The sequence below is a fragment of the Peromyscus eremicus genome, chromosome 7 (assembly GCF_949786415.1).
Source record: "Peromyscus eremicus chromosome 7, PerEre_H2_v1, whole genome shotgun sequence".
Taxonomy (NCBI): Eukaryota; Metazoa; Chordata; class Mammalia; order Rodentia; family Cricetidae; genus Peromyscus; species Peromyscus eremicus.
Genome location: NC_081422.1, coordinates 57,253,837 through 57,277,552, shown reverse-complemented (window position 1 = coordinate 57,277,552; position 23,716 = coordinate 57,253,837). Strand labels below are relative to the sequence as shown.

The window sequence follows — 23,716 nt, the reverse complement described above, 5'->3', positions numbered from 1 at the left end:
GTGTTCTGTGATTTTTCTCTTAAGCATCACAGAAATTCAAGTTGAAGGAACACCTGCTTCTCCTGATGCTGGGAATGATAATGAAAGTAAAACTAGTTGTTCCTGTAATTTTTCTCTAGTGCCAAATGAATGCCTGAGCTACCCCTAGTGCATGGTACCATAAGTGGAGACCCGCAGCTTCTTGTTTTCCTTTAGTAAAAAGCATTGTCATGATGTAACATCGGATATAAACTTCAAACAACCTGTAAGATTTCACAAACATTTTACCTGTGGATATTGCTTTTTAAAATGGACAAGGAAGGTTGCAGTTGGAGCAGTATAAAAAATGACCAAGCCAAAATCAGCACCTAGGGCCTTAACAGAGATACCCCACAAAATGAACTACCTGGGAGGGCAGGAGAGACTTGAACTTCCTGCTCCGAGGGTCGAGACACAGTTGCTGTCATTGTGCTTCGTGTGTGTTCTTGCTTCAGTTAGGAGTGTTTGGATGGTGAATTCTTCCATGGTAATAGATTTCTGTGTTTCCAACTGGAGACTTTACAAGGAAGGCTTTCCTGATGGCTTAAAGGGAGGTGTTGGAATGACCCTAATTTGGGAACTTCTGACCTTGACCCTCCTGACATGACTCAAGGAGATTCTGTCTCCACTTGCTCTGGCAGCTCTCAGTGGCCTGGAGGAGATTACGCACTGCACAGGTGAGTTAGTCCTGCCTCTGCCCAGGCTCAGGTCAGGTCTTTCCTTTTCAGGCTCAAAGGCCTGAAGCAGACAGTGAGGAATAGCTGTGACACTTAGTATTCAGTTGGTTTCGTTTTTTAATGTGTATGGTTTTAAGCACTCAAACTTAAAAATATCAGATAATGTTGCATGTTTTAAAAACATTTTTTCCCCTTCACTACCCAGGACCAACACTGTTCTAGATATTATATATGAGGATAATGATAATATGTCCATACAGAGATGGAATTAAGGACAGCTTTGAAGGGGGAAGACTGTGCTGATGATGGGGAGCAAACTGAGCCATGCTGGTGGTAAACTGGCTAGATTTATTTAAACCGTAGCTGCACATTGTGCACTCTGGCTGAGGGTCTAATTCTGTCTGTAACGTCACTCCACATTTGCATTGGGGAGCACCTGTATAAAGCCATTATTGGAAGAAGTGATCTTCATGCCTGTTTTTTCCATCATTTGTTTTTGGTAGAATTCTTTAAAAATAAGCTCAGCCAAATGTTCCATAAACTTTTGTTTTTAAAGAAAAATAAGTAAGTGTGGAAGGTGGGAGCTTTGTAGCTAGTTTCCTGGGCTGCCTCCTGCAGCCCTGGCTGTCCTTTGTTTGTGATTGGTAGAATCATGCTTTGAATTCCAACTCTTTCTTGGCAGTGTTAGTGATTTCCCAGAACACTTCTCTGTCATGTAAATTGTCACGTAAATGTGGATGGGCCAGGAGTGCAGGAGGGTGTCTTCCACTTCTGCAGTTAGGAAGTGAACACTTGCGTGTCAGTGACTAACCCCAGTCTGGGCAGCAAACCCACCCCCTTACTTGCTGAAGAAGGGGGTAACTGACTCTGACACCATAGCTTTTTATAGTCCACCCTGGTTGCTCTGACAGCCCAACCACCTGAAGGCTCCCCACTGTGGGAATTTGAAACATGCAAACCCCAAAGCAGCCCACCTGCCAAGCTTTGGTTTTGCTAGTTTCTGAGAAGGGTTTTGATCTCATTATACCAATAGTTGATAAATGGTGATTGGGAGGACTTGGGCATTGTTTGACTGGCATCAACTATGATTTGGGAGCAAGGCCTCCCTACAGGCAACACGGTATTAGACAAATGTTTCTGAAAATTCAAGTTCCAGAGAGCAGTTCTGTGTTAACAGCATTTTTCTCCTCAAAATCAGGCCGCTTTGGATAATCCAAGCAGAAGAGCTTCCTTATTCTTGGAATAGGGCAGCCAGAGGAGAGAGTTGTCTGCTCTTTGCTGGTTGAGAAGTACCCAGTGGCTGAACTCTTGAGTAGGTGGATAAAAGTGTCTATATATACTTCATTAGGACAGTTATAAAAATCTGAAGTGTTCTTTATCAGCTATCCAGATGTCAGTGTGCTCAGGAGCACACCCTTCTCACTGACAAGACTTCCTGCTACGTTAATAGGGAAGAGTAAAACCTTCTGTCTTTTGCTCTATGAACTGATTTCAGTCCAGATTCTAAGCTGTGCCCACTCCTACTTTGAAAGTGCACAGCTCCATTCTGAATATCGTCGGCCAGTCCCTCACTATGTATATACACAGAGGGGCTTCCTTAGACATTTCTGATAGATAGACCTGCCCAAACCTTGAGATGGGCCAGGGCATACAACATCCCTTTCCCAACCCTGGGATCTGGAATAAATCCTACAGTGACAGTGCTGATACATTGCCTTTTCCAATGTAAAGTAAGTGTGGTCTCTAGTCCTAGGTCTGTGGAGTGTACCTTTGTGTTACTGTATTGGGAAGGGACAGTGGCTTGACGGTTATAGGGAGTCTATCTTTGATGTGTTGCAGGGTGACTACTGCTAAATTACTGTCAGCTTTCCTTTAGAGGTGAATCATGGGATGAGTGGCCTCACCAGAAAAATGAAGGCATGAGGATGCAAGCCTGCAAGGCGAGGAAACAGACAGGTTTTGTATCTCTTTCTTATTGGGTGTTGTAAAATGTGTGCATGGCTTTTGTTGTTGTTGCTCAGTAATTGGTAGAGGAGAAAAGATGAAGGGACCCTCCCCCCAGCTTTCCTACCCAGTCTTTTCAGAGGTTCATAGCTGGGGAGTAACGTCTGGCCGTAACCTGTTGGGAAGACCCTGTCCTTTGTAATGTTCACCGCATCCTGCCGTCCTCGGGGCAGAGGAGCTACATAGTTGTAGTCTAGTAATTCACCATGGTTTATTACAAGCCAGTGATGTCATTCTATCGTGCACTCTTGTCAAGCCATTTATGTGACTTTAATAAGCATAGTAACCTTGCTGACTGCACCCGAGGTCTATCAGTGATTTATATATTGCATGATGTCTTCTGTTTGAGTTTGACATGTAGAATCACCTTTGATTTCATGGCAATTGACAGTCCTAATGGCTCAGCTAATTTGAAACTAACAACTTTGCTGTGTAAAAGGAAAAATGGTGTTGTGTTCAGTAAATGTTTGAAAAAAAAGTATCTTGAAGTTTGTGTCTTTATTGTTCAATGTGAGATCTTTTGTTGAGTTTATTTTAAAAGGGTTTTTGAAGTTATATGTGTGTGGGAGGGAAAGAAATCCTATATTAAAGAACAGCTCAACTAGTAAAAAACCAAACTCTCCCTGTGTCCCATTTGGACTCTCTAGAGCTAGTCATTACAGAACATCTTTTTAGTAGCTTTCCGTAAGTTTTCTCTGTGTGTATATATAATTTCTTTTCACTTGAAAATGCAGGTGGACTTCATGTTTATTTAATATAATAAGCATGTTTTCATTTCCATATATATATTTTAAAAAATATGTAGCATTTATTTCTGTATATGGTCTAAAAGTCTGTTTACTGAGATTTGTATTTTTTTTTTCCGAGACAGGGTTTCTCTGTGTAGTTTTGGTGGCTGTCCTGGATCTCGCTTTGTAGACCAGGCTGGCCTCGCACTCACACCGCCTGGCTCTGCCTCCCAAGTGCTGGGATTAAAGGCGTGCGCCACCACCGCCCGGCTACCCAGATTTTTATTGGTGGGCATTTAGGTTTTCAATTTTCTAAGTAATGTGATAGTGAACACTCACGTGATTTACAGCCACTTAAGCTCATTGCTAGCTTTGGATCCTCTGCTTTAAATGTCTAAATGTATTTACAGTTCTGACAGGTGGTTAAACTGTCTGCCATCTTCCCTGTTCCTGTATTGACAGACACTAGAGATTACCTCATTTTTTTCCAGGGTGATTAATGAAGAACAATTTCATTTGGTTTTTAATGTGTGTTCCTTTAGCACACTGTTTGTGTTTCCTTCGTGTTGTGGGCTGTGGTTGTTTACTTAGTATTTATTAGAAATTTTGTGGAAGCTTAAAGGTTTTCTTTCTCATTTAGTAATTTTTTTTATAAAAAAAAAGTTATCAGAAATTTACTTTTGTTTTGTTTTTCAAGACAGGGTTTCTCTGTGTAGCTTTGAATCCTGTCCTGGATCTCACTCTGTAGACCAGACTGGCCTCAGACTCACAGAGATCTGCTTGCCTCTGCTTCCTGAGTGCTGGAATTAAAGACATGTGCCACCACCACCTGGCTAGAACTTTGCATTTTAAAAATACATTTATTTTGCATGCTTGTGTGTGTGAGTGAGTGAGTGTGTGTGTGTGGTGTGGAGGTCTTAACTGAGTTTCAGAAGTCAGTGCTCTTAACCTCTGAGCCATCTCTCTGGGGCTCCTCTTCTGTATTTGAGATCGGGCCTTCTTACATAGCTCAGGCTAGCCTAGAACTGCAGCAGAGTTTCCGCAGAGCTGTGCAGCTGGTTTGATTCCGGAGCGTTAGCACCTGGACTTTGATCTGCCTTTTGTGTCCACTACCTTATGTTTGAAGTATGCAAATCTTACCTCAGTTTCCTAAAGGTTCAAAGTCTATACAAAAACTTGGTTGCAGAAGAACTTGGAAAACGAGGAGATTCTGTGGCTAATTCCTTTGTGGAGCTTCAGAGAAGAGGTTTTGGTATGTGGAAACTGACTTGCTAAGGTGAAAATTGTATAACAATAAAAAAGCCTTTAGCAAAGCTACAGTCAGTTCACCAGAAGCTGAGTCCCTGCGGCCCCAAGGCTAAAAGTCATCCTAGAGTGACCTTGTTTCTTCCACTGACCTGTGTGAACCAAAAACCTGACACAACATAGAACTCTCCATCCTCCTGCCTCTGCCTTCTGAGGACTGGGATTATAGATGCATGTCACCACACCTGGCCCAGTTATGGAGTCCTCCCCACTCCAAGAAGATATAGCCCTTTAGTTGAGTAATAAAAATATCTTTATATCCAGAGGTTTTTAAAATTTTTAAATTTTTTACTTTTTCGGGACCAGGTATTGAACCCAGGGTCTCATGCTTGTAGGCAAGGTTACCACTGAGCTATATTTCTAGCCTTCTTTTTACTTTATTTAATTTATTTATTACTAGGTTCCCCAGGCAGGCCTTGAACTTGGGATCTTCCTGCCTAAGCCTCCAGAGTAGCTGGAATAGCAGGTCTATGCCATTAGACCCAATTTCTTCTAGTTCTTGTTTCTCTCTCTCTCTCTCTCTCTCTCTCTCTCTCCCTCCCTCCCTCCCTCCCTCCCTCCCTCCCCTCCCCTCCCCTCCCCTCCCCTCCCCTCCCCTCCCCTCCCCTCTCCTCTCCTCTCCTCTCCTCTCTCCCCCCTCTCTCCCTCTCTCTCGTCCAACAAGTATATTCCATTTATTTAATTGTATATACACACTTCTAAGTGTTAATGTGTTAGAGGCTTAGATTTGGGGTGGCCACCCTAACCTATAGAGATCAGAAAATATCACTTAGTGCAACCCTTTGATTTTATAATTGAGGATTCAGGCCCAGACTTGACTTTTTATTCCAACTCAGGGTTGGAAGTGGGCTGTGTGTCTCTTGGCCCATGGTGCTGTACTTGCACTGGGACCAGGTAATGCCCCTGATGCTTCTGTGAGGCTGCTGTGGGTTTGCACTCTGTTCCTGGCCTGAAGAATCCAGATGGCTTTGAGATTTCAGAGCATGTTTTTCCTTGTTTCAAGTAACATCTGTGTACTGACATGACCGGTCTAGGGCAAACTGCAGTACCTGCTCTAGAAGACCACAATGTGACACAAAATCCGGGTCATGAAGTCTCACATGGGGACCAGTCTGTCTCTGTGTGTTAAATTTTGGTGTGCTCATCCACCAGAGCAGATGGGCTTTTCTCCTACATCAGTTAATAGGGACCTACTAACTACAGATGGTATCTTTGTGAGGGAGAGAGACCTGGTTGTCCCTTGTCTGGTAGATGAAATGGCAGTGACTCAGGAAAGGGGCATGATGAAGCCAGCTGTTTGTGTCACCCACTGGCATCTTGGAACTTGAAGCCAAAGGGACTACTCAATTCCAGTGTCTTATTCTTAGAGAATATCGAGTGGCAGTGGAGATAGCAGTCTTTCCTGTGCTGACTGACCCCTGGGGAGGGAGAGGTCACCTTCTCAGCTGCACTCCCATGTTGCCTCTCTGTTGCCTCTCTGCATGTGTCCTGCTTGCATTGGTCCCTCCTGAGAACCAACACCTTTTTTTTTTTTAATCACAAGTAATACCCACTGTGTGTACCAAAAGGACAACTCCTGGTGCTTTTATAGACTGTTGTGTCCCAAGTTAGGCTTGGATAAAGCTGAAAGCCACAAGGGCAGGCTGTGTAGGAAGCACCCCAATACAGGGAATAATGCTGACAGTTGTCGACAGCTAGTGTGAGTTCAGGATGCACAGAGTCGCCTCACAGAAGCTGCATCTGTGAGGCCCGGGATGGCACTTGCGAGTTAGTACCCGTACTGAGGCCACGCTAGGACCACACTTGAAACAACCTGGAGACCCCGCCCACAGGCCGCAGCATCTAATGCCAGGAAGATGCTTTCCTGACTGGCTTCCTCCGTTCAGCTCACAGAACAATGGAACTGAGGGGTGCTAAATGATACCCACTCTCCAGAACATTACAGAAGTTTCTCCCAGGTCTACCCAGGGCTGACCCTTAGCTTCTGCATCTTCTCTGAGGACTGTCAGGACAGGGGAGTGGCTTTCAGGGAACACCTCAATGTCCCCTGGCAAGTCTTGCCCCTCTGCTTCTCAGCTACTTGCAGCTGTTTGCTCTACTAGGTAGCAAGCTGAGACCTCAGAAATCCTGACAGCAGGCTGGAGAGATGGCTCAGTGGTTAAGAGCACTGACTGCTCTTCCAGAGGACCTATGCTTAATTCCCAGGACCCACATGACAGCTCACAACTGTCTGTAATTCCAGTTCCAGGGGAACTGACACACTGCAAAATACCAATGCACATAAAAATAATAAAAATATTAAAAAAAAAATCCTGACAGCTGTACCCCTCCATCACCACCCCGTCTCCACCGCCTCCATGGTAATTTATCCAATGACCATAGGTACTCCACACATGCTATTAGAGTGGTGTTCAGGTTGGACATGAAATGCTCTCCCTTCAAGGAACCATTTTTAGCTTGGTTTTATTTCCTGTTAACTTCATCTGAATTTTATTTTTTGTGGTACCAGGGATTGAAGAATTGAACCTGGGACCTTGAATGTGTTTGGTAAGTACTCTACCACTAGAGACTATATGACCAATGTTTCAAAGCTTTTTGAGATGGTCTTAGTGTGTTGCTTAGGCTGTCCTTGAACTTGAGGCCTCAGCCTCCTACATGCTGAGAGTACAGTTGTGTACTACCCCTGTCTGCAAATATTTGTGAATTAGCAGCTAGAACACAGTTATTGATTCCTAGGGGTTTTTTTTTGTTGTTGTTTGTTTTGTTTTTTCTTTGAGACAGGGTCTTTCTGTGTAGTTTTGGTGCCTGTCCTGGATCTTGCTCTGTAGACCAGGTTGGCCTCGAACTCACAGAGATCCACCTGGCTCTGCCTCCCGAGTGCTGGGATTAAAGTGTGTGCCACTCGCTACCGCTTGGCTTGTTTTGTTTTGTCTTGTTTTGTTTTGTTTTGTTTTTAAAGACAGGATCTTACTATGTATGTAGCCCTGGCTGTCTTGGAACTCATTATGTAGACCAGGCTGGCCTTGAACTCACAGAGATCCACCAGCCTCTGCCTCTGGAGTGTTGGGATTAAAGGCTTGTGCCACTGTGCCTGGCTTCAATGTTTCATTTTAGGACAGGGTTTTATGTAGCCCAGCTTACCTACCTTGACCTGTTGGTCCTGACTTCACCTCATGATGCTAGCATTACAAGTGTTTGCTGCCATGCCGCTGGAGTGGGACTTTCCCTGTTGATTGGAGGTTGCACTTGAGGGAGCACCTCTAACGATGGTTGTCATCAACCTGCCATTCAGTCCTTCCAGTCATAGCAAATGTACCCAAACTCTTTCAGTGACCCTGGGGTTCTCAGGACCTTGATGGGGTGAAATCTAGCACAAACCCACCCTGAAAACTTGCTGTAGGTAACCACCAGACCTTCCAGATTAGGCTAGGGCTGGGTTAACGTGACCAACCTTGAGAATAAAACAAGTTTCCAGTATTCATCACAGAAAGCCGCCTGTGTGTGCTGAATCCCCCATCCCCTGTTTTCTGTCTGTCATGTCACTTGCTTGCAAGCTCAGCTCAGCACAAGCCACCTGCAGAGGCTTTGGTCACCAGGTGATACCCTGGATCAGAATCCCCAGGGACCATGGCCCTTGCCTCCTAGATGAGGCTTTGTTTTCTCTAAAGGGCAGACACTCTGCGGCCAGTCTTGGATGTTTTTGCTTAAGAATAAACAGATTCAGAAAGGTAGAATTAAGAAAAAGGAGAAAGTGTAAGGGCTGAAGGCTGATTTATCTGCCTTTTGGCCATTTAGTTGGCCTGGAGGTCGGCAGGAGACATGATGGGATGGGAGCCCTGGAGCTGTCTGCTCGTTATGACTGGAGCAGTTTAACATCATAGTAGCACAGGTGTCAATTTCCAAAAATAGGTCAGCCTGTTGATGTCAGACTTTCCACGGCAGCACTCTGGTGAGATCTGACGGTGTTGGAGAGAAGGCATGCTGAGCCCCGTAACACAGGTGCTGGTTTTTGTTTTTGTTTTAAAAACAGGATTTCTCTATGTAACAGCCCTGGCTTTGTTCACTAGGCTGGCCTTGAACACACAGAGATCCACCAGCCTCTGCCTCCTGAGTGCTGGGATTCAAGGTGTGTGCCACCACTTCCGGGCTTGATAACTCGCTTTTGAGTGTAGGTTTATTCATTTTCTTTTCCCCAGTGGCCTCATTCCTAAGGGCGGCCACTGAGATTCTGTTAGAGGGAAATGAAAGGGCTTCCAAGTTCAGGGGTTAGTTTAATTGTTCTCTTTGGCCCTCAGTTTAGCTCTCCTGAAGCTGAGGAGATGGCATTCTTGGCTTAAGTTTTGATTTTGCTGTGGTGAATGGTGCCACCAACCTCTTCTGACTTCCTTGGGCACCTGTGTGCACATACATATAGACACACACCTATGTGCGCATACACACAAATAAAAAATCTTAAAAAAAAAAAAAAAAAAAAAAGCTCAACCCAAATAGTTTGTAAGTTATTTGTTAGGGCTGTGAGAAGTGAATAGCGTGAGACTAGAATGGAGATGCTTTGGTTTAAGTGTGGTCTCTCCCTAAAAGAGAAACATGAGTCAGCACGTGAGAGGGTCGACACTGAAGGCCCAGCCTGGAGGAACTGGGGACCTGTGAGAGGAGAGCACCTACCAAAGATGGGGTAGGTGATGGTGTTGCGGGGAGCAGTGCACCACTCCCATGATCCATAGGTGTTCTAGCAAGTGAGGCCAGGTAGTCCTTGGGGGAGATAAGGCTGCACAATGGATAAGGCTGTCCCCGACACTTAGCTAGAAGCAGACCCCCACCTCCCTTTCCTCTTTACAGCGGAATTCGGCCTTGCTCTGTCACAGAATGGAGTATCTGTTGGTTGTTTTCTTAAATATATTTCTTACAGTAAAGGTTGTACTGCACAGGGGAGCAGATGGCTTTGATGTGTCCATCTCCATCTCAACAAAAGGGCTAAGGCATAAATTACTCTGCTGGGCACCCACACACATGCCCCTTGTCTTTGGGGCTTGTCCTGCGAGCTGGCAGGTGAGATACCTGTCTGCCTCTGAGGTTTAAGGTTCTGAGGGGCCTCGCATGGGCTTTGTTCAGTGCATGCCAAAGAGGGCCCCTCCACAGTGCCCCTACAGGAGCCCTTCTCCCACACATTAGTGGGTGGGAGGTGTGTGCATGTGCCTGTGTGTACGTGTGAATGCGTGCGTGTGTGTGTGTGCGCGCGCGCGCGTGCGTGCGTGTGTGTGTGTGTGTGTGTGTGTGTGTGTGTGTGTGTGTGTGTAGGGCTGATGCAAGGAACAGAGGCTCCCCACCTCAGTGCATCTGTGCCAGGACAAGCTGCAGCTGGAAGACAAGTGGGTGTGGAGAGCCATGGATTTATATCATCCACAGGCTCCCTGTGAGTTGCCTAGCAACCCAAGCAGCTGGGCAGAGCTTCAGCGGAGGCAGGCGGGCAGGAGTGTGTGGGTGGAGGTCCCTGCCAGAGAGCTCCGCTGCCTTCTGATGTTTGGAGTACCCAGCATCCTGGCTCTCTCCTGCCCATCTGGCACAGTCCTGGAATGGCTGCTTTTCCCACTGGCCAGCAGTTGTCACATCAAGCTACACAACTCTGGTTCTCTCTGGAGAACTTCGGGGTCTGTCTGGAGAAGGGATGGCTGTGGCTTGGGAACCAAGGGCAGGGGTGGGGGTGGGGTCATACTGCCGGGCTATAGAGTCCTGAAACTAGAGGTCCAGATGGAGCGTGCGCAGTGGGCTTGTATTTGCCCGCTTCCCCTTGGGTTTCTTCAGAGGTGGGCATGATAACAGAGCCCTAGCACCTTCATGTTTGGGGCAGCAGATTCCCTCCATAGAGCCTGGGTCTTTGAGTGGTCCTTTTTAAGTCCTTAGGGATCAGCACCGAGGCATCTGAACCTCTAGGAGAGAAGTTGCTGCAAACACGGGCTTGAGGTCCATCCCACAGGGATCAGGTGTCATCTCTCCAGAGATGAGCTTAACACAAAGTCCACAGGCGTCCTCTTCGCTCCGGCTCTGTGGGGCCACAGGCCTGGGCCTGCACGCCCCTGGACTGGTGCCTGGCCCCGATCAACTCGAAGCCTCTAATAGATGCTCACTCCAGCTCTTTGGGGACGGGTCCCAGTCCAGGCTCCCTCTTGCGCTTGGCACTTTTAAAGAATCCGAGCTGTGGGGAGGCAGAGGTTTGGAAAGTCTCAGGGTGGACAGACCTGGCCATGTTTGTGTCGCCTCCTGCCGTTCCTCCACCAGCCCCCTCAGGTTTGCTCCCAAAGAGGGCGTCTCTAAATACCCCAGCTCATTCTGAGCATCCCTATTCCCAAACTGTGTGGATTGGAGCCAGGTGGGTGGAGTCCTGGGCAGGAGACAAGAAGTCATGTTCTGTCACCCGCCCTAGTTAACACCTGGGCCTCTTTCACTTTATCTGTAGCGGGAGATTGAGCCCAGAGTTCATAACCAGAGCTTCAGAGGAGGAAATTTTGTGCAGTTTTATTGCTTTTTTTAATTTGGTTTTTTTGAAATAAGGTTTCTCTGTGTATTTTTGGTGCCTGTCCTGGATCTCACTCTGTAGACCAGGCTGGCCTCGAACTCACAGAGTCCCGCCTGGTTCTGCCTCCCGAGTGCCGGATTAAAGGCGTGCGCCACCACCGCTTGGCCATGTTTTATTGCTTTTTTTTATTTGTTTGTTTTCTGGGAAGAGGAACCCCACAGGCCTGCAACTGGAGTTTAAGTGGCCTCTGTGGGCCCTGGCTAGTCTCCCTGCCGTGGAGAGGGCTTGGAGTTAGGGGAACAGGCAAGCGGTTGGAGGAGGCTGGGCAGTGCCAGCTTCCAGGGATAAGCACAGGGCCTAGAACTTTGAGGTCAGACAGGGATGCTGTCCCTGTCCCCACCTCTACGAGCCTCACCTTCCACAGTGCCAGGACTAGCAGGGCCAGCAGCAAGAGGCCTCCCAGAGAACTGCCCACGATGATCCAGATGGGGACCTGCCAGTCTTCCTGCTTGGAAATCTCAAACGTGACCTGCAAGGGGAGGGGGCCAGGCAATACTGTCACAACGGCAGGGCTGGGGCAGGCCAGGGCAGGAGGTGGCATGCCTGCAGAGGGAGCTGTATCAGTTCCTTTGGGAATGTAGGGAGGGACAGGTGGGGGAGCTGGCCAAGGTCTCGGAACAGCCAGCTCTGCGCAGCTAACGGGGTGAATGGTCGCCATGAACCATGGTCCCTTCGGCGCCAGCTGTCTGCTCTTTGTTAGCTCTCCTGGCTGCTCCTCGTTTCCAGTGTTGGTCTGTTGCATGTGTGGTTTCGGAGCCCCAGGGTCACTTGGGGAACTCAGGGTTGTGTTCAGGAAGCTGGGGAAGGGGTTCGAATTGTCCCTTCCTTCCTTCCTTCCTTCCTTCCTTCCTTCCTTCCTTCCTTCCTTCCTTCCTCCCTCCCTCCCTCCCTCCCTCCCTCCTTCCCTCCCTCCCTTTCTTCTTCCTTCCTTCCCTCCTCTTTTTTTTTTTTTTGAGGCAGTGTCAAACTGACCTTAAACTTGCTTATGTAGCCAAGGATGACCTTGAACTACCTTTTAAAATATAAACATTTAAAACATTTTTAATTAAAATTGCATTGTCCCTCTCCCTTCCTCCATCTACTCCCTCCTCTGTACCTGTCTTGCTCTCTTTTGGAGTCACGGACCCTTTTTCTCTAGTTTTCATTGTTGAGGTGCTGTTTAAACATTATTTGTTGGGGGGCGGGGTGAGTGTACACACAACGGTGTGTGTGCGTGTGTGTGTGTGTGTGTGTGTGTGTGTGTGTGACAGCCAGAGGCTGACATCAGATGTCATCCTCGCTCACTCTCCACCAGAACAGTTTTTGAGGCAGGGTCTCTCACTGGCCTGGGGCTGGCTGACTTGGCTAGACTGCAGGCCCAGGCAGCACCGGGGGGCCTCCAGTCTGCCTCCCAGGCAGCACCGGGGGGGCCTCCAGTCTGCCTCCCAGCCAGCACCGGGGGGCCTCCAGTCTGCCTCCCAGGCACGGGTTCACATGTGAGCACTGTTCTGAGTGCCTCTCTCCATGGGAACTGAGCTCTGGTCTCCAGGCTTGTGTGGCACACATTTCACAAACTGAGGCATCTCCCTCGCCCCAGACCACTTCCTGATCCTTCTGCCCCCACCTCCCAGGTTCTGGCATTACAGGTGTGACCCACCACCACTCTTGATTTGTGTGGTCCCGAGGGCTGAAGCCGCGGCTTTGTGTATACCAGGCAAGTATTTCACCAACTGAGCCACGCACCAAGCTCTCAGTTGCTTTTCAGCTTAGATGAAGAAAAAAAGAAATGAATTGGGACCCAGTGGTGCATGCCTTTACCCCAGCACTTGGGAGGCTTAGGCAGCTAGATCTCTGAGTTCGAGGCCAGTGTGGTGTTTACATATTGAGTTCCAACGCAGCCAGGACTACATAGAACCTGTCTCAAAAAAAAAAAAAAAAAAAAAAAGGTAGAAGACCGCAGGGGCTGGAGAGATGATTGATGATTGTTGAAAGTGAATGCACACTGCTCTTATAGAGGACCTGAGTTTGCTTCCTAGCACCCACTTTGGGCAGGTCACAACCACTTCTAGCTTCTGTGAGCACTTTTACGCATGTGCAATCATGCACACACACACACACACACACACACACATACATACATACATACACATTTTTTTGTTTTTTGTTTTTTGTTTTTTTGAGACAGGGTTTCTCTGTGTAGCCCTGGCTGTCCTGGATCTCACTCTGTAGCCCAGGCTGGCCTCGAACTCACAGAGATCCACCTGCTTCTGCCTCCCAAGTGCTGGGATTAAAGGGGTGCACCACCACCGCCCGGCATACATACATATTTTTAAACAGTAAAATAAATGTTAAAAAATAAACACAGCTCATCCTGGATTATTTCCATTCCTCTTCAGACCAAAAGTTATAAAGAAATAATTACTTTTTTTTTTTTCAAATGAAGAAGGAGCTTCAAGGGTACCATTGGTGCCATGGGAGCTTCTGTGACCTGGTGAACTTGCCCAGTCCTGGGTGGCAGTCACTGTGTTTGTGACCTTGCTCTGACTTGTGTCTTCCTCTGCACTCTCCCCCAGGTCCTGGACATCCCTGTCGCCCTGACTGCTAAGCCCTCACCTCTAGACCTGTTTCCACCACCTCTTTCTTAGCAGCCAGTGGCAGCCCTGTCATTGACGGTTTCTTTTCACAGCCCACGGGGCCATCAGCACACCTTCTACCTCAGAAACACCCAGAGTGTGGCCACCCCACCTGACCTCAGCTTGCAGCATGAGGGACTCTTTCACTTGAGTGACCGAGTGACCCCTACTCAGCACCTCACAACTTCTCATCTCATTTAGAGGGAAGAGGTCCTTATCCTATTTTGCTGACCTCATCAGTTGCCCTGCACTCTGTCCCAGCCCTCTAACCATGGCCTCCTTCCTCATGCTTGTACATGCTGCCATGGCGCTGTTCCCTCTGCCCTTGAGTGACTGGCTCCCCCAGATATCGATGCATGTTTCTATCTCCCCGTGCCTGGAAGGCTGCACCTGGCTGAAACTGAGTCTGGTGCCAAGGCCGTCTCCCCCCCCCCCCCCCCCAACCTTGCCTGTCTGTTAGCTAGCATCTCCTGAGAGGTGTAGGTTAGGGGACACTAGCCTTCAACTTAGAACGGCATTTCTCAGATATGGCCAGTGGAGGGCAGCAGAGGCCTATGCCCAGCTGCTCTAGTTCCTGGTTTTTCTCAAGGATGAACTTGTTTAGAACAGTAGCTGTCTCCCACAGTCTCACCTCTTTTTCTCTACCTTGAAGTCAAGGTCATCCAGGCTTCTGTGGTTTTGCCTTCTTAAAAAGGAGCGTGGAAACCTCCACCTCAGCCTCCACCCCCACCCCTACCACACCACACCCCCATTGCTGCTTATCCCTCCTTAGAGCTGAGGCTCCAGGCTAGGGGAGGCAAAGCTGGGATGCTAGTCCTGACTTCACCATGCCCAAGACAGCCTCATTAGGGGGCCACCCTTAGGCACACGGGTGTGGGTGTCTCTCATTGGCCTGGAGCTAGGCTAGCTGGTGACCAAGGCCAAGGACCCATCTTCCTCTCCTAAATGCCAGGATTACAAACGGCCATGCCCGGCTTCCTTTTGTGGGTTTGGAGTGTGGAATTCAGGTCCTCAAGCTTGCACAGCATGCACTTTGCTATCTGAGCCATCTCCCCAGCCCCCACCTTGGTTCCCCCCCCCCTTCTCCGAGGGGAGGACTCCCTGGGGCTTACCTGGCGGCTGGGGTCCTCCTCTCGGAAGATGAAGGGGCTGTGGAACTGCCTCTGCAAGGCTGCGTTGACTGTGATCTTCATAGATCTGTACTTGAGCTGCACAAACCGGGCTTCCTCAGAGATGGCCCTGGGAGGGCAGCCCCAGGTGGGAGCCTCCCCACAGCCATCTCTTCCTTTCTCTCCAGCCCTGCTGAAGGGGTCTAACTTACTGCTTTCAGAGACCTCAGCCACAGGTTCCCCATCAGGTAGAAGCTGATTTCCTGGTTGGGGGCCAGCCTCACGTTGCAGATGATGGAGACCACGTCGGAATTGCTGTGGTTCTGGAAGAGAGTTGTTGGGGGTGAACAGGGGGCTGTGGGGACAGAGCCTGTGACCTGGAATTTGAGCAGGAGCTTGGGCCATCAGGCAGACCCCAGGCTGGAACAACTGGGGGAGAAGCAGATGGCAGGGACAAGGATAGAGATGTATGTGGGGACAGAAGGGACACCTAGGGACAGACCAAGGAGCTGTATTTGAAGTTCCCTTTGAAGTTGTGCATAATGACCAGTGAACCCTGGGGCCCACATGGTGGGAAGAGAGAAGTGACTCCTGCAAGTTGTCCTCTGACCTCCTCGTGGGTGCCATAGTGCACACACACACACACACACACACACACACACACACACACACACACAAATGAAAGAATGGATGTGAAAAAACTTGTAAGGAATTTGTTTGGATAAATAGATAACTCACTGAGCAAAGCTGCTGAGTACATCTAGGAATTCAGAAAGCCCCCCTCCCATATTCGGGATATTCTGTTTTGCCCAGCTGATCCCCCTGCCAGAGCCTGCCCAGTACTAATTCTACAGGAAGGTGCCATCATATCCTAGCACCACATGTATGGAGTCCAGGGCTCCATGTATCACATTCAGCTTAATAAACTATTTTTAAAAATGTTTTTCACACCAGGTGTGGTGGCGCACACCTTTAATCCCAGCACTTGGGAGACAGAGGCAGGCAGATCTCTGTGAGTTCGAGGCCAGCCTGGTCTACATAGTGAGTTCCAGGACAGCCTGAGCTACACAGTGAGACCTTGTCTCAAAAAGAGAATGTTTTCCCACTAGCATATATTATTACATATTATACTGACCTTTACATACATGTACACAATGTATTTGGATCATATTCACTCCATGTTACCCCCTCTTGCCCTCTTAACACTCCTGCTAACTCCTTCCCAACTCCAGACCAAGAAACTATTTTTAAATTACATTTTAAAGTGTGTGTGTGTGTGTGTGTGTGTGTGTGTGTGTGTGTGTTCCAGGGATGGAACTCAAGTTGTCAGCTTGGTGGCACGGTCCTTTACCCCTGGGCCATATCACTGATGGCTACTCACTCCTCAGTAACTCATTGACACACACTTGGCCAAGAGAGAAGCCCCTGGAATGGTGGGGGCACTCTAACCACACTCCTTGGCTCCTAGTGTGGAGACACTCACCCTCTGTGGGGCACGGCTCAGGTCTTCCTCCATTGGGGCACTCCGGTACTCCGTGCTGTTCCCCCAGATGTTACAGGATGTGTTGACCTGTGACACATACACAGTTCTGAACCTCACCCAAGCTCTGCTTTTTCTCCCTCCACCCAGAGAGGCCCAGTGCCCCGGGAGCACCTAGATGGTGGGGGAGTTGCTTAGGTGTGTGTGCATTTCCTTCTCTCTCTCTCAAGCTACCTGGTCAGTGAAGAATTCCCTCAGCATCAGCAGGCGATTGCCACCCCTGGTGGCGATGGGCACAGTGATCTTCATCATCACCCCATGGATGGGGAAAAAGCCCAGGTTCTGCACCTGCAGCCAGAGGAGAGTTAGCACATGAGCAGTTGAGGGATAGGGACCAGTCAGCCCTGAGGACATGCCTCAGCAGGCCCTGGGTATAAGCACTGTGGATCAGCTCTGTGGCCTTGAGCAAGATAAGCCATGTGGGTGTTGGGGTGCAGCCCAGTTTTCAGTCATCAACCTATTCCACCCCTCACACAACTTCAGAGAAGCTGACACTCATTTGTGGGGTGAGGGAACCCCGGGTCCTCTGAGGCAGATGCTGTTCATGTCTTCCTAACTCTCTGTGACAGAGGCAAGATCAAAAGCCACCCTTCCCAGCTTGCCTCACAGCTAAACACCGTGTTATGGACATAAGAGGTAACTGCAGATATGGGATGAAGCTGCTGCTTTTTTGTTTTTTCAAGACAGGGTTTCTTTGTGTAGTACTGGCTGTCCTAGAACTCGCTCTGTAGACCAGGCTGGCCTCAACTCAGAAATCTGCCTGCCTCTGCCTCCAGAGTGCTGGGATTAAAGGTGTGTGCCACCACCACCCTGCTCAAGGAAGCTTTTTAGCAGGAAAGGATGTGCTTCTCTCCTCTTCCTTACAGCCTGGGCCTAGAGTGTGATGGATGAAGCTGCAGCCATCTTGGGCTGGGAGGTGAGGCTGACCTCATGTCTGGGGTGTTGTTAGATCCTGAATGACTCTGGAAAGCCATCAACTCTTTGTGGAGGAAAGTAAGCCTTGGCATGTTTAAACTGCTGTCCTTGATATTTAAAATCTTTTCGGTACACTAATCTCTCCCCCCAGGCCAGCCTGGATGTCTTTCACATGAGCGTGAAGCCCAGAGATGGGAAGTAACCTTCTACAAGCTGTACAGTAAGCCAGTGGCAGAGCTGAGGCTGAGCCCCAGGACCTGCAATGATTCTAGATTCTTACCCTCCAACCAGGTGCAGGGTGCTCAGTCCTGCCCTTTACTCCCAGGAGCCCTCCTCCAGCCTTACCTTGAAAACACAGTTGAAGGAAGGCCCAGTGCCATCATATCTCTCCAGGGAGCTGTTGGCCTTGACCTCATAGTGGCTCAGGCTGCTGCTCCTGCAGAGACAAAGGAAAAACCGTGTGTGGGCAGTCAATGCTGACCAGACGAACAGGTAGCTGGAGAGAGGCAGGCAGGTGGCCACTTCCTGGGACCCGTGTCTTAGGTGGCCACTAGGGGCGCTGTGTTGAGGAGGATTCATAGGCTTGGTGGAAATGAGTGCTCAGGGCAGACAGCTGTCTGCCGTGTGGGTGGGCATGAGTCTGAGAGTCCCAGGTTGGGCACCCTGGCCTGGCCTCTCTGTTCATGGCAGGGCTTCTTTGCAACCTTACCCCCGAGTGCCCTCCCACCCCGTGTTTCTGTTATGCTCTCTTTTCTCTGTTGGTGGTGCCTGAGGACTTCCCAGTGGACAGGGGCTGCTTAGGGGGTATAGACTCTGCCTGGTACCCTCTAAGAGGGGAGGAAGATCGGGCACAGTGGTCTCCTCCACCGAGTTCCTCCTCAGTGACAAGTGATGTTGAGAATTGCTGGTGCAGTGGTGACAAGAACAGATCGACTCCCTTTCTCCTTCCCCCCTCTCTCCCTTCCTTTCTTTTTTGTTAGAGACAGAGAGTCTCATGTAGCACAGGCTGGCTCACTATAGGATACCCTGATCTTCTGATCTTCCTGCCTCTACCTCTGGTATGCTGGGATCCTAGTGCTGGGATTATGGGTATATCTGATTTATATGGTGCTGTAGGTGGAATGGGAGATTATGGGTATACCTGATTTATGTGGTGCTGTAGGTGGAATGGGGGATTATGGGTATATCTGACTTATGTGGTGCTGTAGGTGGAATGGGGATTTATGCACACTTGGCCAGCACTCTACTAGCTGAGCTACAACCCTAGACTGACTCTACATGTCTCTTGTTTCCAATGCTGTGCTATATACTCCAGGCTAACTAGCCCTCAGGTTTCTAGATGATTCTCCTGCCTCTGCCCCTAGGAATTGAGCTCGGGTTCCTAAGCTTACGCAGTACTTTTACCCAATGAGCCATTTCACTGGCCCCACAAAAGAAGATTTATTTTGAATTATGTGTACATATGTGTCAGTGTGTGGGTCCGTGAATGCAGTGCAGAATTCAGAAGAGGTGTCACATACCCTGGGACCAGAGCTACCAGTGTGGTTGGGAGCCATCTGATGTGGGTGCTGGAAACTGAACACGGGTCCTCTGGAAGCCATCTCTCCAGCCTGCCACACTGACTTTGAAGAGTTCTGTCTTTCACATCTCCCCCAGCCTTGTGTGCTGGGGGACCTCCTCTTGCCTGCCTCCATGCTTGTCCCTGCTAGCTCAGACCTCACCCTCCCTCCCTCCCCCAGAGGCAGCATATCTAACTCACCTGGTAAAGAGGACGTCTGCTTCATATTTGAGGTGGAAGTGAAGGAGGGCCATGTTGTCATCTGTGGTGCTGTCCTGTTCGTGACTGTCACTACAAGGGGAGTGGGGATCAGAGAGGACACTGGCACAGGGACTCTAGAACTGACGGAGGAAGTGCTGGCTTCTCAGGCTGCTGAGTTATGATCAGGTTGTCAAGGGAAGCCGAGGTGTCTCCTAGAGCGTGAGCCAGTAGGCAGCAGTGGGTGCCAGCCCTCTCTGGTAGTTCATGGTCACCCCCTGGCTGTGCCACCTTCTTGATGCGCCTCCCCAGCTGCTGTGCTGAAGATAGCAAGGGACTTGGGACCGGGAGAGAGATGAGCCTTGAGGAAAGCCACCTACTCTGCTGTGGGAAGAACAGTGGGGTTTACTTCGGGGAGCTCACAGATCCCTGATGGCACTGGGTGCAGCTCCCTCAAGATAATGGGTAATTATGCCAGGAGAAACTAAAGGGTGCTGCTCAGAGGCCCCTGGAGGGAGAATGGTCCAAGGTACTTCCACCTAACAGTGAGTGCGTGAACACTGGGGAAGGAACCCACAGAGGTTAAACCCCAAGATTTCAGCTTGTACGTGAGATAAGTTCTACTCTCCAGTTCTTCTGGGGCTAGAAAAGGGGTCCTCAGAAATACACTGACATCTATGTCCCTTCTTGTCCATTCCTGGCTCACAAATGCCCAGGGACATTGCTGTGTAAGTGTGCTCACTCTTGGTGAGAAGAGGCGCCAACATACAAAAACACTTCACAAACTCGGTCGGGTGTTGGTGAGGAGTCTATGGATATGTGGGCTTTGGTTAAGCATAGCCAGTGGAGCCACTGATGTTTGGTTTGCCTCAAGGTCTTTCTTTCTTTTGCTTTCTTTCTTTCTTTCTTTCTTTCTTTCTTTCTTTCTTTCTTTCTTTCTTTCTTTCTTTCTTTTTTTCTTTCTTCCTTCCTTCCTTCCTTCCTTCCTTCCTTCCTTCCTTCCTTCCTTCCTTCCTTCCTTCCTTCCTTTATTTATTTTGGTTTTTTCAAGACAGGGTTCCTCTGTGTAGTTTTGGTGACTGTCCTGGATCTCGCTCTGTAGATCAGGCTGGCCTCGAACTCACAGAGATCCACCCGGCTCTGTCTCCCGAATGCTGGGATTAAAGATGTGTGCCACCACCGCCCGGCTCAAGGTTTTACTTAGCTGAGGACTGGCTGCTCGAGGCTTCCAACCACCTAGAAGCCAGCCTGTCCTCACTTCTTTCCTCTCTCCTGTCACAGAGGTGACTCGTGAGAAAGGAATCAGTTTCCCTGCTGGTCTAGGGAGGTTCACCCACCAACTTGGAACAGGCCACCTCCAGGAAACCTGAGGGACAGACAGACAGACCCACATAGAGGAAGAAAAGTTCTCTTAAAAATGGAGAAATGCCCAAGGGGAGTGTGATGGTTTGTACTGAAACACTCGGGTGAAGAATCACCTCTGGTCCCGGCTGTGAGGGGTTGTCTAGACTGGCTTAACTGAGGTGGAACAACCACCCTGAATGTGGGCAGCACCATCCCCTGGGCTGGGCTTTCTGACTGAATCAAAAGGAGAGTTCGATCTGAGTGCAGGATTCACCTCTCTCTGCTTCCCGGATGCAGATGCACTGTGCGCCAGCTGTCCCAAGCCCCAGCCGGCATGCCTTCCCCACCATGATGGACTGTGTCCTCAGACTGGGAACCCAGACAAACCCCTCTTCCCTGTGATTCCTGTGTCATGTTTTGTTACAGCGATGAGAAAGTAACTGAAACCGAGAGAGGGCTCAGCTTGGGTCAGGGAACAGGTTTGACAGTGGGATACTGTGGGCACAGTGAAGGAGGGCAGCTGACCTGCCGGCACCCAGCCGGATCTGAAGATGGTGCAGGAACACGGACTTGCTGAACTCGAAGTCCAGACGGAAAGCCACCTGTGGAGAAGCGGGCCTGAGTGGGGGGCACTGGAGGTGTGCTGGCTCTGGCCTGCCTTTGCCTACCTCAGAACCCTGCAAAGAATGGCTGGAGGAGGGACGGGGCTGTAGAATAAGTGAACTGGGGCCACCACAGGTGTGAAGACAGCAGCTCCCCCATAGAGGTGTCCCTCCCCCCACTTTTTTTTTTGAGACAGAGGGTTATGTAGCCCAGGCTGGCTTTACACTTGCTGTGTGACCAAAGGTAGACGTTAACTCCTAACCTTCTGTCTCCACCTCACGAGTGCTGGGGTTACAGGCACGCCCCAGGGCTTCAGGCATGCTAGGCTAGCACTCTACCAACTGAGCCCCAGCCCCAGCAAGAAACTAATACTTAGAACCCCCCAGGAGCCTCCCCCTGCTCCCTAGGCCTCTGTGTGTTCCCTGCTCTCTGGGTCCCAGTTTCTGCCCCTCCCTGCTGGCCCCTGGCCCCCACCTTGGCCTTGGCCCTGAAGAACGGGTAGCTGACGTTGCAGACTTTCTTATGCAGCCGCCTCTCCTCGTTCACACACTCGATGCTGTTGTCTGACTCATCCTGGGATGGGCAAGGCAGTGAGAATCAGTCAGGCTCCAGTCCTGGGCCTGGAGCTCACTGCATGCTCTCTGCAGCCAGCCCCTCGCCCCACCCCAGAGATCACCCAGCCACTGGCCACGGACATCTGGAATGCTACTTTCTGACTGCCTGAAGCATGGAGGGCCCTTGATGCTGAGGCCAGGTATAGTTGGTTCAGACTAAAGGCGTGAGGTGACACGGGAGGGTCTTACTCAGTGGACAGGTTGGTAGACAGGTGTTCAGGTGTATGCCATGTGTCCCCTGTGTCTGGGGAACTGGCTAGCTTCAGCTGTGGACAGTGGCTGGGCTAGGATTCTAGGATTGACGCTTAGTCCAAAAGGTTGGAAGCCACTCCCCAGGCTCCGACCTTTCTGCCTCCTCAGGCTCTGAGTCTCTCTGAGTGGCCATCAGCTTTTTTTTTTTTTAATGGAAGAGAGGTCCTGGAGCCACACAATTATATTGCCTGGTCTCCAGCGACTTTGTGTGGACAGCACTATTCCATATCTGGGATCCTGGGCTGGATAATGGAGGAAACAAGCTGAACATTAACATTCATTTCCCTGCTTCCTTGTGGACACAGTAAGATCAGCTGTCCTGCCATCCTGCTACGTCCTCCCAAGGAGTCTATGTTGAACATGCATTTAGTATCAACATGAAGCAGGGGATTGTGAGGGAGCAGGACACAAGTAGAGGTAATCCCAGGTAGGCCCACAGAGTAAACAGAGGCCCCAGGTGTGAATGAACAGGGCATCCTGGGAGGCAGTGGTGACTTGCGCAGGTGTGTGTGTGTGTGTGTGTGTGTGTATGTGTGTGTGTGTGTGACATCAGGGTATCAGGGTAAGAGAAAAAAGCAGGTGGAGACCTTGAATGTGACAATTAGAGATTTGTCATGAAGGAGAGAGGAATAATGGGAGTCTGATCTTTGTGGGTATGTACACATTGGTGGCGTGTGTGTGTGTGTGTGTGTGTGTGTGTGTGTGTGTGTGTGTGCTCCCAAGTAGGGCCAGGGTGGCAGCCTCAGGTGCCCTTCCCACAGTCTGAAAAGATGCAGACTCCCTGGTTACCATAGTACCCAGCTCTGGATGCATGCTGAAGCCCAGAGGGGCTCTCAGAGCCACCTGCGTACAGACCACCACTGAGGACCCCCAGAGGAGGGACAGGACACAGCTCTGTCAATACCACCTTTACTCCTCGGCCCTTCCTTGGTCTTGGACGGTTGGTCCTACCTTCTGGATCAGGCTGGCAAACTGCAGGTTTTCCGACTGTGAGATGTTGAGGACTGTGCTGTAGGCGTTCTCTCCTCTGTTCTCCAGAGTGGCCTCCACCGCCACCCGGCGACGTGTGCTCTCTATGATGAAGACAGTGGTGTCGAAGGACAGCGTGTAGGTGGAGCAGTCCTGTGCAGTCTTCCTTAGCACTCGCTGGCAGTACTCCCTGTGGGAAGAGGCCGCCGGCTATCAGGCAGGCAAGATGGAGGATGAGGGCTGGAGCTGAACCTCAGGACTGGCACGGAGACAGGGGAATGGGGCACCTGGCCAGCCTCTGCCTGTGGGAACAGCCACGGAGAGAAGGAGGCGGATGGCGGGTCTGCAAAGAGCTGATGCTTACAGCCTATGACTGCACCAAAGCCCCCTGCTCTCCAGTCACAGGCTGTACCTGCTGTACCTGCCTCGGAACTCGGCTCTCTCATTTGACCTCACTTGTCACACGTGATCTTCTCACTTCCCTTTTGGCTTTGGCTACCAGGAAGCTCAGTGCTAAATCTTGATTACTTACCTAGACAGGTAGCATATTCCTTTATCTTTCTATCCTGTTTGGATGTGAGATTTCTATTGGCTGTCTGTATCCTGACATTTACACTTTATCTCATTGCATAAAAGTTAAACAAAAATTACTGTAAGGTTTGTTTTGAAAGTTGAAAATGAGCTTATAAGCTTGGC

General features: G+C 49.7%; 1 protein-coding gene across 1 annotated transcript in view; it reads right to left on the bottom strand.

Annotated features, from left to right (window-relative positions):
• Window positions 1–10,652: 10,652 nt before the first annotated feature.
• The window catches only part of Itga11 (integrin subunit alpha 11), a 148,140-nt gene continuing 135,076 nt past the window's right edge, over window positions 10,653–23,716 (bottom strand). The window contains exons 21-31 of the mRNA XM_059269045.1: window positions 23,003–23,210; window positions 21,660–21,758; window positions 21,108–21,184; window positions 19,242–19,331; window positions 17,828–17,918; window positions 16,742–16,855; window positions 16,511–16,597; window positions 15,240–15,350; window positions 15,031–15,126; window positions 11,662–11,775; window positions 10,653–10,925 (exon numbers count right to left, since the gene is read on the bottom strand). Coding sequence (XP_059125028.1) covers window positions 10,854–10,925; window positions 11,662–11,775; window positions 15,031–15,126; window positions 15,240–15,350; window positions 16,511–16,597; window positions 16,742–16,855; window positions 17,828–17,918; window positions 19,242–19,331; window positions 21,108–21,184; window positions 21,660–21,758; window positions 23,003–23,210 — 1,159 coding nt within the window. The 3' untranslated portion in view covers window positions 10,653–10,853. The remainder of the gene's footprint in view (window positions 10,926–11,661; window positions 11,776–15,030; window positions 15,127–15,239; window positions 15,351–16,510; window positions 16,598–16,741; window positions 16,856–17,827; window positions 17,919–19,241; window positions 19,332–21,107; window positions 21,185–21,659; window positions 21,759–23,002; window positions 23,211–23,716) is intronic.